This window comes from Gossypium hirsutum, chromosome A05, assembly GCF_007990345.1.
Source record: "Gossypium hirsutum isolate 1008001.06 chromosome A05, Gossypium_hirsutum_v2.1, whole genome shotgun sequence".
Classification (NCBI taxonomy): domain Eukaryota; kingdom Viridiplantae; phylum Streptophyta; class Magnoliopsida; order Malvales; family Malvaceae; genus Gossypium; species Gossypium hirsutum.
In genome coordinates, this window is record NC_053428.1 from 19,568,707 (window position 1) to 19,581,405 (window position 12,699).

The window sequence follows — 12,699 nt, forward strand, 5'->3', positions numbered from 1 at the left end:
ATAGGGTTTTTAAAAGAAACAGATGGTATATAAGTAAATTCTTAAGAGAATACAAATATGAAACAACATGAGATTTATAATGTATGTAGATAAAGCTAATATAAATTCTGTGTATGTAATAATACATAAAGGTGACCTAATTAAATATCAATACATAATTTTAAGACCACATCATATGAAAGGTTTTTTAAAACAATAAGAATAACGAAAAATGATAGTAATATTAAAGAAACACTTTAGCATATATAAAAATGATAGTAAAAAAATAGTTAAAATAATAATAACAGAAATAGTAATAATAATGTAAATAGTAATAAAAATAATAACGAAAATAGTAATGATAATAATATCTAATAGTAACGATAATAGCAATAATATATGATAGCAAGAATAATATTAATAATGATAATATATTAGCAATCCAATGTTGAAAAGCATGTAAAAACGTGAAATAGTAAACAAAAACAAAATAATAATAATGGAAGTAATGCGATAACTAATAAAATGTTTAATAAGCACAACAAAAAAAATGAAAATAATTGGAGTTATAAAAGGCTTGGGATTTAATCATAATCAAAACGAAACATGGGGTACAAGTCATAAAATGCCAAGAAATAACAAATCATGAACTGGGACTAAAGTAGGCACGCGTGCAAAGGGGAAGGACCGATAGGGAAAATATCCCAAGCCCACAAAACGCAGCATTCAGGCGTGGATTAAAATGAGTTTATGCGTAACATCCACGAGTAATTTAAAAAAACAAATAGGATTCAAATAGGGCCAAATTAAAAACTAGCGCAAATGGGAAGGATTGGGGGCGCAAATTACCCATTTAAGGTAAAAATGCGCGGACCCAGCCTATTAATTGGGTCACCACGCAGGCTTCTTTCTTCCCCTCCCCCCACCCCACCAAAATATGGCTATTTCAAAATTTAAGAAAAAAACCTTTATTTTATATATATTTTTTCAAACATTTAAGAAGCTTTTAGAAAACCCTAAAAGTGTTTTTATTATTTTCTCCATTCCCTCACTCTCCTTGTTTCCTAGCCGAAAGGCTAGTTTCCAGGCCTTCAACCCCCCTACTTGTAACCGGCGAAGCAAGGTCCTCCAACGGTGTGAGCACAACGCACGGTAAGCCTCTTCCTCTCTCCGATCCTTCGTATGTGCTGTGGATCTAAATGGAAAAAGAGAAAAAAAGAAAAAATAGAACAAAATTGCAGTAAATAATCACCTTAGAAATATTCTTGGTCGCTTTTCTACTGATTTTTGTGTGTATCTTGTATTATATTTCGTATTTTATTTCTCTTGTGTATTTTTTTGTAAAAAAAATCGATCCCCTTTTACAAATGTTTTCGAAGGCTTTTATAGCCTTTTTTACAACTGTTTCTTGCTTGTTTACAGGTGCGTGATCGAGCACGACTCTGACGTGGCGTGATAGAGTAGCGCACGTTGCGGGGTGATGGCGTCCGGCGCGCGAGGGAGGCGTGTGGCCTGTTGGAACGGCGCAAGAAAGGGTTAGGGTTGGGGTTTGTTTTGGGTTTAGGGTTTGGGTTTCTATTTTTTTTTGTATTTTGGGCTTAAAAATTGGACTGTTTTGGTCTCTTTTTTGTTTATTGTTTATGGGTCTTGGGCCGGGCAATTTTGGCCCATTACAATAGTAATAGAAAATAATAGAAATAATATACTGTGTTAATAGTAATAGCAATAAAACAATAATAGTGATAAATAGAATAATAGAAAATAATAATAAAAATAGTTAATTTGAAAATACAATAGAAAAATAATGAAAAGGGACTAAATTGGGCTTTAAAATAGGAGTTTCGGGGCCAATCTGAAATAAAATGAAAAGGGGAGGTTCGTATTGCAATGCACGAAAGAAGTGGGGGGCCAAAAGGGCAATATTCCCTTCCTTTTGAAACGCGCAGCATAAGGGAGGACCAAAATGAAATAAAAATAAAATTTTGGGGTAAAATTAAAAAATAATGAAAGATTTAATTATAAACCTATAAAAAAGTGGAAGGACTAAAAATGGAATTAGCCCTTCCATCAAAAAACATGCGGATCTTCCACTAGAGCAGGTCGGGTCGCGTAGGTCAGGCATGAAACGACACCTTTTTGGGTTTAAAGACCCAGATCAAAATGATGTCGTTTTAGTCCTCTATAAAAGTAAAGTTTTTTTTTTTAAATTTCATTTTCCACATTCCTTAAAAAAAATTGAAATCTCTCTCCCCAAACCTCTCAAGCCCTTCCCCTTCGGTGGAGTCTCGGTCACCGGACCACCGTCGCCGACCACCCGGCGCGGTTGCCGGACCTCCAAAAAGGTGCCCTTTTTTACATATATTTTTTTATTTTTAGATATTTTTTTATATACGTATATAAATATGAGGAAGTAGATTCGAAAATAAAACTAAAATAAAAAACTAAAATCTTCTTAGGCCTTTGATTACGATATTAGTGTTTTGGTTGCTTGATTTGGTGCTATTCTCATGCTATGATATTGTTAGAGTTGCTATTTTTTTTTTTTTGCTCCTAAAAAGAAATCGAATGCTTTTTTTTTTATTCTTCAATGTTACAAATGTTTTTAGCTTAACTTTTTAAAGCCATTTTACATGCTTTGTTTATCTTCTTCATTTAATTTTGCAAGTAAAAGTGGGTGACAAGGCAGTGGAGCAGGTGGCCGACTGGCATGGGGCGATGGGACAGAGGGCAGAGGCGGAGCAGCTTAGGTTAATTTAGCATTTTTTGTTTTGTTTTCTAATAAATGTATTAGGCTAGAATTAGGCTGAAATTAGGCCTTGCTTTGTAATTGGGTTTAAATGGGTTTAGGGTTTTATTTTAGCCCCGGTAGAATTTGGGCTGTAAAATATTTATAAATAAGTTCATCTAACAAACACACGAATTCGTTACTCTATTGCAATGGGGCTGCTAGACTTTTCTGGGTGTTTAGTTCTCAAACAAGACATTATTTTGAAGTAGACGTATATCCTCTCAACACTCGAAAAGGTAACGTTGTTGTTTTATCCCAGAAGAAGGGGAATGACAACTGTTAAATGTATGCAGAATATCTATCCTTCACAACCGTCAAAATGAACATAATGTTGATCATTAGCCCAAAACTCAAAAAAAGAAAAAAAAAGAAAAGAAAAAGCTGCTTAGAAGATGGAACTGTGATTGTCAAAACAGTTCATGTGCCCAGAATTCGTGGTGAAGCGAAATTGCCATTTCATGCAAAATCAGGGTATTGAATTTTTTTTAGATAAACAGCCTTTTCTTGCAACGAAAGATGCGGCTCAGAAGTGCTTGAGACTCTATCATAAGGACATGCCTAAGAAAATAAAAGGTCGTTTTGAAATCATCATCGCCGCTATTTCACTGCAATTCCATCCACTCTAAATAAAAAGGGTTCCTTTTGCAGCCTTCATCTTTCATTTCATTTCACAAAAATTTCCTTGGAAATCAAACAAAATATGCAATTAGAAACAGAAGTTATAGAAAATAAGTGGCAAAAGGGAGTAGCTGGTTTCTCATCATGACAAGAAATAATAAAATGATAGAAAAAAGAAGAAGAAGGCATTGATTTCTCTAGTTAATCACAACGCTGCAAATAAGACGCAGCCGAAGCAAGCAGCTAATTGAAGAACTTAAAGGTTGCATTAATTTTAAAAAAAAATTCAGTGATCCTCATCAGGTAGCTTTATATATATATAGTCAGTGAGGCTTTGGAGTTAGGGCTTACATGGTATCACCTGAAAAGACAAAATAGCCCAGAAATTAGCCAATGAAATGACTGACTTGACCTTAACATCCTCCAACTAAATTGCCGAGTTGCATTCGCGCATCAATTTTGGAACTTCGGTTTCTTCGCCCGCCGTGAGGAATTAGTAATTCAGTAAAATTCCAATGTTCTACGATCATTCTTGATTACAGATAATTATAAGATATGATTGTCGCAACGAATCTGTGTTTCAGAACTATCCCAACAACATGCACAACCGTAAAGCAACAAAAGGATCCTCCTCACCAACTCAACCTAGTAATTCCAACAAAAACAAAGGCGTAAGTTCCTCCGTCTTTCTCAGGCATTTTCACAAACAAACTCCATTCATTCCCTTTCCCCAAAACTCAAAGCTTTTAGACTTAAATTCCATAGGTGCGAGTGTTTTGATTTGCACAAGGAGCTTATTCCATATGAAAAGGCATGGTCTTGGCAGAAACAGATCGTTAAACAGAAGAAATCATTGCTACAAGAACATGAGGATTGCCCAGATACATTAATTGTTCTTCAGCATAACCCTGTTTATACAATGGGCACTGGCAGCTCGGAAAACTATTTGAATTTTGACGTAAAGGAAGCTCCTTTTGATGTTTATCGAACTGAACGCGGCGGGGAAGTTACATACCATGGGCCTGGACAGGTATAGTTCCAAAACGTAGATGGATAAGAAATAAGAATGTGAAATTAATTTGATTTCAGTGGAGATTTTCTTTTTGGACTAACTTATCTCCTTCTTCTTCTTCTTTTTATATACTACCTGTATTTAAATGTAGCTGGTTATGTATCCTATTATTAATCTTCGGAATCACAAGATGGATCTTCATTGGTATCTTAGGACACTTGAGGAGGTGGTGATTCGTGTTCTTTCATCGACATTTTCTATCAAAGCTTCTAGGATTGAAGGGTTAACGGGTGTTTGGGTTGGTAAGATTTCTTATCTTGTTTCTTTTGATGCTTGATCTGTTTCCACTTATTGAAAGGCTAAGCAAACCTGTTTTTCTAAGTTTGTCAGCAATGTTTTAACAATTTGTTCCCTTTGAAATTGAATATTTACAGTAGGGGATTGCAGGCAGAGGAAATAGGCATCCCCTGCTAGCCTACATGGCTCCTTAATTCTCTCTCTCTTTTTTTGGTTATTTTGTTATATTGAATTAGATATCTTTTGCTGGTAACTATAACTGAAGGGGACAAAGAGGTTTTATAGATTCACCCCATTAATATTAGGCCTTCAAATAAAGATAGAGCAATCATTGTGGTTTGATTATTTTCATAACCGATTGAGGAGGGTCATGGCACATGGGGACCAAGTCCCGGACAGTGCAGTTTGTGTTGTCTAGCAGCTTGGACCTGCACATGGTGATGATTTCGCTATTGTCTACGGGAATAGCACTTATACCGATAGTACAATATCATTTTCTAATGTAATTACATTAGAAGAAAATAAGGTTGGCCTCTTTGATTGTCTTTGATCTTTTCAAAATTTTGCTACAGGAAATCAGAAATTGGCTGCAATTGGTATAAGGGTATCCAAGTGGATAACCTACCATGGGTTGGCGCTTAATGTCACCACAGACCTAACTCCCTTCAGCTGGATAGTTCCCTGTGGGTTACGTCATCGTCAAGTCGGAAGCATAAAGGGGTTGCTTCAAGAATTTCAGTCATCTAGACAATATGCTGAGGCAATTAAACCGTTTACTGATGATTACCAGTTGATTGATATCTCCTACAGGTCCTTGATTAAGGAGTTTTCTGAAGTTTTCAATCTTGAAATCCATCAAAAGGCCATCACTGTGCCTGAATTTTGGAGAGAGGACCATTAAGCAGATGGGAGAGCCTGAAAGAAGAGTAAATTGCCTTATGACAACAAGATATTTATTAATGCTTCTTTACCCTGCAAGTCATGAACAAGTTACCTCTTCTCAGTTCTCAGAGCAGAAGCGTGTAAGATTTGCTTATCCTATAACATTATATGTCCAAATATGCAGATTATAGAATTGAATAATTCTAGAAATTTCTATTTTTGTTTTATATGATTGAAATTCCATAAAGAAAAAGAAAAGAATGAATTGTTTATGACGAGGATTCAATAGCTTTTCGCCTTTTTCAGTCATAAATAATGATTGCTTCTTTATTGAACTATGACAAAGGATAAAATAAATAAACAAAAATAAATGCTACCCTCAATTTCCCCTTTTATGTACTTCAGACGAACATGCCTTGGGCCCTGAAATTTCATGGATATCCAAGGAGTATACTTGGAAGATTCAAATGTCAAAATCCACAAAGAACCATAGATAGCAATAATATACCACCCTTGCAATCATCAATATTTCTCTGCAACCGGTCTGGAAAGAAAAGGCCGTTGGAGAAATGTCATCAACGACCAAAGGCAAACCACAGCTAGGACCTGGAAAGTGACTACCATCCCAGCAGTTGCACCGCCTCGCTTGAACATTCTCAGGGTTCTCTGAGTCTTTCATCCAGAACGTGAAGTTCTGAATGAGTTGAATAGCTCTGGTCAACTGATACAATCTATACACCTGTAAAATCGACTGCAAAGTTGTCAATAATCTTATTTGGTCTTTAGAATGAATATGAATCCTGTAAAAAGACCAAATACCTAAAAAATGATAGGAATCAGGGGCCAACAAGATGATTGATGCTTATCAAGAATCGTCTTGAATGCATGTTGAGCAGCACAGCCTATAAGGAAAGGAGCCACTGCAACCAAGGCTTGGAAGCCAAGCGCTGGCCAAGTTAAAAAGACGGCAAGTAAAGGAGCAACAACTTTGAAACCCATTGCGAAGAAAGATGATGATAGGTAAACCCTGAGTCCTGTAATGAGACACCACCTCTTGGCACTGAATTGCAAATAAGGCCTTTGAACATGATCAGTCACAAGAAGGAACACCCCAAGACCAAGGAAAAAGAGTACACAATTTCTGCATATTATAACCATGCAAAACAATTACATGTTTTTGTTTCCACACACACCGCAGTACTACTAATAGTATTTTGACTCAATAGTTGTGAAAAGAATGTATAAAAGGAAAATATAAAGTTGAAATAGAATACCAACGAGTGTGTCGTCCTTGAAGAAAGCCTCAATTGCAGAGCTAAAGAAAAACTGTGCAAGGATCAATGAAGAAATCAATGCAATAGGTGCCAAAACCCAGAGGAATGATCCTTTGTCTTCTTGGAAAGAAGCTGACATCAATTTGCTCTCTTCCACTAGCTCGTGAGTTAGCCCGTGAAAGGAAATTGAACCCGATTTACCATGACACGATTCGACCCCACAAAATGTATTAAAAGCCACAACAGAGTTCTCCCTCAAAGTCCCAGTATGGTTTGAGAGTTTTAATCAGACCCAAAAGCATACACTATTCCCCAAGTGCTCAATCTCCACAATCTATACTCCTCATTTAACTTTTCTACTTCAGACATAAAATACCCTGCATTATTTTTTTAAAAAAGGAAAACGTTCTATTTGTTGAAATAAAGCAGGAAGATTATATGTTAATACATGCAAAAGTCCAACAAAAAAGAGCTGAAAGATGTACTCTTTCATAAATCTATACCTAATCATTGGTTGGGTGATTTGACTTAATCCGAAGGCCCATTTGAAAAGTGAAAGAATTTGAATAAAAATATATACTCGAAAAATGGATTTAAATAAAAAAATAATATCCGTTTCCTAAACGGGACGAACCTCAAGTTAGTTTTTTTTTGCTTAAGCTTAGCCCAAATTTGTAAAAAGAAAATTTATTATTGTTTCTACTATTTTGTTGTAATTTTGCTATTAGATTTAATTATTATTGTTTGAATATTGTATAACTTTCGTTTTATTATTAATTTTTCTATTATTTTAAAGACATTTGCTTGCTAAGTTGCACCTATCTTAATGTTATTTATTTTTTAGTGTATTTAATGCATTATATTTTTTAAAATTTGTTTTTCTATGAAAATAATAATATAAAAAAAATTAATATGGACGAACCGTATTGACCTCAAGTTTTAGTAATTTTATTCAAGTTAGATTTAGATAAAATTTTAGTCTCATTTTTTAGATCGAATCCGGACGTAGAAAATGAATCTAAAATTATGTTGAGGCTAGACCATGATCACCTCTGGTTGCATCTCCAAGCCCAACACTTTCATTTCTTAAAACGATGTCGCTTGCAGGAGCTTTCAGAATTTGAGAAATGTAGATGAAAGTGATATTCCTGAATTTAATGAAAGAACATTTTAACATCAAGAAAGTAACAAACTTGAGCAAATTTTAGGAGAGATATACTTACGGAATGAATAAAGAGTCGATGATAGTTGAAAATTTGAACTTTGGGACAGGAAATCCACGCACACGGTTTGAAGTTCCTTTTTTTTTTAATGGTTATAGCAAGATGATTGAAGTTGCTGGTCTTCCGTCACCGCTTGAACCTCAAGTTCTCCGTCGGTACAACTACGAGGTGGTTTTCAGTTATTAGGCAATTAGAAAGCAACCCGATGCAAAGTTGGTTAGCTGTTGGACCCTTTCCACGGGCAAAAAGCCCCATCAATTAGTTTATTAGTTTTCTATGGATTTAATTTTAACAATATAGGCCTAACAAATTATCAGGCCTTCAATATTAACTTAAACAAGGCAAAGGCTTTGAGGAATGGAATCATGGATACATGTCAAGCTAATTATAGAAGAAATAAACTTATTTTTGACGAGAAAATAAGGTGGTGTTTATCTTACATATGACAATCCGATTCGACCTTGTACCCTGTCGTGGTATATAATTCAAAATTGTTTCCACGGAGAGGTGCACAAATGACGCTATTACTATTGGATGATAAAGTCATTGATGATAATTAGTGAATAGCATCTGCCTTTTCATCTGTCACTCAGGTCTTATATCCACACCCCCAACCAACATTTTTATGATACATTAAAGTGAGAAAAAGACAATGATGGAAGCATTTTCGGCTGTTTCTACAGGCATATATACAATGAGAAGGAAATATTAGAAACTATACGCATAGGGACAAAACTTTGACCGAATTGATAGAACTAAGTATATATTAACAGGCTGAGATGAAGTTGAAATCCAAAGAAAGACCGACTTATGGTTAATGGGTTGCATTATTCAGCAAACTGCTCGATGAAGGTGAGCTTTGTTCACTCAACCATAGGTCCTGGATTAACACTGGAGAATTATCCTTCGATTTTCCGGTCAAGTTCACGCAACCAACGTTAGTCATCTGAAACATGAATAGGCCTTTATTTTCCAGTCCATCTTTATTATTGACTGACATGCTCAGCGGTTGCTCGCTTATATTGGATGAGGAGGAGCAAGGTGATACTTCTGATGAAGCTGCACAAGTGATTTCTTCTGCAGGAACCCATCTACTTAGCCTGATTTGTTCCAATTCCACTGCTACTTCCATCATTGTGGGTCTCATCTCCCTCTGAAATGATAAGCATCTAAAAGCCAGCTCTGCCACCTTGTGGATTGTAGATAACGTCCAAGAATCACTGTTTGGCTCTAGGAATGGATCTATGATCTCATCTAAACGCCCTTTGCTGATTCTGTCAGTAGCAACAGAAGCCAAATTAACTTCATTATGAGGCCTAGAAAAGTCCACTACCTTTTGTGCTGTTATGATCTCAATGAGAACTACCCCAAAACTATAAACATCGCTTTTGTCCGAAAGATGGAAATTTTGATGGTACTGAGGATCAAGGTATCCCGGGGTTCCTTGAGGAGCTGTTGAGATGTGTGATATTTCAGTAATTCCAAGTCTAGAAAGACCAAAATCTGCTACTTTGGACCTGAAATTGTAATCTAGAAGAATGTTGCTTGATTTGATGTCCCTGTGGTATATTGGGGGATCAATAGCAGAATGCAGATGAGCAATGGCTTGTGAAGTTTCAGCAGCAATGGTAAGGCGAACTGGCCAGGCAAGTCCATCACCCCTCTCTCTTTGTAAATGCTGGCATAACGTACCATTGGGCATAAACTCATACACAAGTATTTGTTCACCATTTTCTACGGAGCAACCCAAGAGGCGAACTAAGTTTTGGTGGCTGACAGATGAAATTAGCTTGATCTCATTCACGACTTGTTCAATGCAATCAGTGTCTCCATGCTTGATCCTCTTAATAGCAACCCATGAATTGTTGTGGAGTTTCCCTGCATACACTGTTCCAAAGGCCCCAGTTCCAAGGCGTTGTTTCTCTGAGAAACCATTTGTAGCTTTCTCTATTTCTTTGTATGTATAAATGGGGATGCTGATATGTGAAGCTTCCAATAAGAGGCTTTTCGTGCTGTGTCTGTCTTTTGAATTGGATTGCCTCTTCATACAACAGCATATCAGAACTGCACAGATCATCAAAAAAGCTCCTGTTGCAATGCCTGAGAGATATGAATACCAATATGAGTGCTGCATGGGATACCCCATAATTCCAATTGTTTTTATTCATTGTATGAGCAACGTGATAAGTCATCCAGTCATACCATATGGCAATAAAATATGAATGTTTGATGTTAAATTATGATTACCTCCAACCATAAGAGCGACTCTAGTCGTTCCTCTACATTTTCCAGAAATGAATCTTGCAAGGTTGCACTTTGAAGATGCTGTTTAGTTTCACATGTCAACAAACACATAAGAACTAACAATAAGACAAAAAAAGGTTTGCAGTTCCTACATAAAATACACAATTTAAACAGATAGCGACATTCTAATTAACAAAATCATACGCAATTTTACTAAGAATTTATGTTATTTGCTATCCATCAATTTTAAATGATCATTTTCTGTTCTAAATTTACAAATTTCGCCTAGTCAGTCAATGCATGAAATGGACCGTTATACTTGATCACTTCCTTTTTCACCATAAAGAGATAAGCTCTCGTCTTTGCACCATCAGAAGCCAAGAGCTACCTAATACCATTGGATTCTAATGCCGTTGCTTTCTCTATCGTTTTTTCCTTGCTTGTAAATGAATTATATATAGGAAAATTAGCTTTTTACTAATATAAATTTCATTGTAATCTTGTTTCTAGCTTCGGCGATAAACTGCCCATATGTCAAATTACTAAAAAGTTTACCATTGGGTCCCTCAACGGGGTTAGGTGTAACCACCCATTTCAGGTTACTCTCTTACTACCGCATCTTGCGGTTTTTCATCGTATAAAAAAAAAAAGAGAAAAAAAGAGTCTATATCTCTCTATGTTATCAGCGTGATATATGATGATAGAAAACTTGGTTCCTTTTGAGCCAAACAGTAAGGTTTTGGACTAGCCTTTCCTCCAACAAAATGACGACTGGCAACATAACTATATACCGAGCAAAACGATCATTGTTCCTAATATCTTGTTCTTTTAGCCAACTCTTCGTGTTTAGAGCTTCGTTTTGCAACAATGTCAGACCATTTCAAAGTATTTCTAAAAGAGTTTAAAAAAAAAACTGCTGAAAGATATCATTTGATTATTCTTATTCTCCTAAGACTTCTATTTTGGCATTGGCAAAGGTGTGGGTTTTAACTGCAGTGTTTGAATGCAGCATCAAAACAAAGAAAAATAAATAAATAAAATCAAGTTGAATAAAAATTTAAAAGTAGAACTTCCAAAGAAATTCGGAATAAAAGAACTGACCTTTCCGGCAACCAGCGGCAGCACGATATCCATCACCAATGAACCCATGTTTGCAGCTGCAACGGACTCCTGGCTGTCCGTTGAACGGCGGAATGACTTCATCACAAGTTGCATTTTCAGAACAAATATCTGAGCACCGTCCTTGGAGCCACCACCCTAGCTCAACCACCTGGACCTCCAGTACGCCTGATTCATTGAAAGATTCAGCCGATATGGACGATAAAAAGGACTTGCAATTGGTGCGAGTTACGTTGTCGTAATCAACGAAGCCATTAATTATGTTCTCCGAATAACAACTTATATTGTTGGTATTAGGAGAACAAGCAATCTCCTCAAAATGAGTGTAAACCGTGGTAGTTGGAATCATGCATGGCTTCGGCAAGCTGCAGTTCTGCAATAGAATTGCGTTCTGGGATGTTGGGGCGTAGTTGAGGCCATATAGACGGTGAAAGACTTGGAGTGGACGGTTGCAAGTGGCTTCAATACTGATCTTTATACGATCAGCGTTTATCGTTAGGACCCGAAAATCAGCAATAAGCTGTTGGTTATTGGGGCTGCAGTTTAGAGGGATTTGACAGCCGGCAGAGAATCCAAATGGGAAAGGAACAAACTTGTCACCGCATGATCGATTACACTTGGATGATTGAGCTGTGATTGATGAAAGTAGAAAGATTGCCATGAAGAAAAAGACGGAATCTTTGAGAATCATGTTTTTTGCAGATAAGAAACTTGTAAACCAAAAGAAAGAACGTATTGATCAAACAGAGTTTTATTGAAAAACAAAAGGAAATTCTGTTTTCTTTTCTCAGAGGTCATGCGCTTACCCTAGAAAGAAAGACTGGTTGAATAATACAAGGAATTTAATGCAGTTGCTTGTGAGACTGAAACTTTGGTGTGATCTCTTTTTTTTCATCAATGATCAACAGTTTGACTGCAAAAGGAACACATGGAACAGTGATCAACTAATCTTGTCTTATTATCCTAGTTCTATAGATAAACCAAACTTTAAATAATATATATTCATTTGATTGACCAGAATCCATTGAAGGTTAACTTGGCTAGGAAGCTGGGGAATGAGACCCTGAGATGCCTGGTTAGAAATTTTGCCTCGTTGAACATCAAGTTCGGTGTTCACCTTTTTCAAAAGCTATTTTAGGTATGAAACGGAGTTGTACTTACTGAAATTTATTTATACTAATTGTGTGTGATTTGTTAAAAAAAAAAGTCTCGTTGGGTTTATTTACCAATTTGGCTTCTATTTTATGATCATTTATTAGAACT

At 36.1% G+C, this 12,699-nt stretch overlaps 2 protein-coding genes, 1 long non-coding RNA gene and 1 pseudogene across 4 annotated transcripts; 2 read left to right on the forward strand and 2 right to left on the reverse strand.

Annotated features, from left to right (window-relative positions):
- The first annotated feature begins 510 nt into the window (after positions 1 to 510).
- On the forward strand, positions 511 to 3,002 carry LOC121229448 (uncharacterized). 2 transcript variants are annotated; one of them, XR_005927195.1, is made up of 3 exons: positions 511 to 1,131; positions 1,402 to 2,321; positions 2,645 to 3,002. It is a non-coding gene; the product is annotated as an uncharacterized lncRNA (long non-coding RNA). The 2 variants fall into 2 exon arrangements; XR_005927196.1 differs by having other exon boundaries at positions 2,651 to 3,002.
- A 691-nt stretch (positions 3,003 to 3,693) lies between these two features.
- On the forward strand, positions 3,694 to 5,848 carry LOC107942000 (octanoyltransferase LIP2p, chloroplastic). Its single transcript, XM_016875638.2, has 4 exons — positions 3,694 to 4,056; positions 4,151 to 4,415; positions 4,549 to 4,699; positions 5,267 to 5,848. Exons 1-4 carry the CDS (start codon positions 3,941 to 3,943, stop codon positions 5,593 to 5,595), a joined length of 861 nt encoding a protein of 286 aa, XP_016731127.1. The 5' UTR covers positions 3,694 to 3,940; the 3' UTR covers positions 5,596 to 5,848.
- Positions 5,849 to 5,958: 110 nt separating this feature from the next.
- LOC107942001 (uncharacterized) lies at positions 5,959 to 6,839 on the reverse strand (annotated as a pseudogene).
- Positions 6,840 to 8,648: 1,809 nt separating this feature from the next.
- Positions 8,649 to 12,356, reverse strand: LOC107942004 (wall-associated receptor kinase-like 14). Its single transcript, XM_016875640.2, has 3 exons — positions 11,419 to 12,356; positions 10,321 to 10,398; positions 8,649 to 10,173 (listed from the first exon to the last, which is right to left on the reverse strand). The coding sequence occupies exons 1-3, from the start codon at positions 12,125 to 12,127 to the stop codon at positions 8,888 to 8,890; spliced, it is 2,073 nt and encodes a 690-aa protein (XP_016731129.1). The 5' UTR covers positions 12,128 to 12,356; the 3' UTR covers positions 8,649 to 8,887.
- Positions 12,357 to 12,699: the final 343 nt, after the last annotated feature.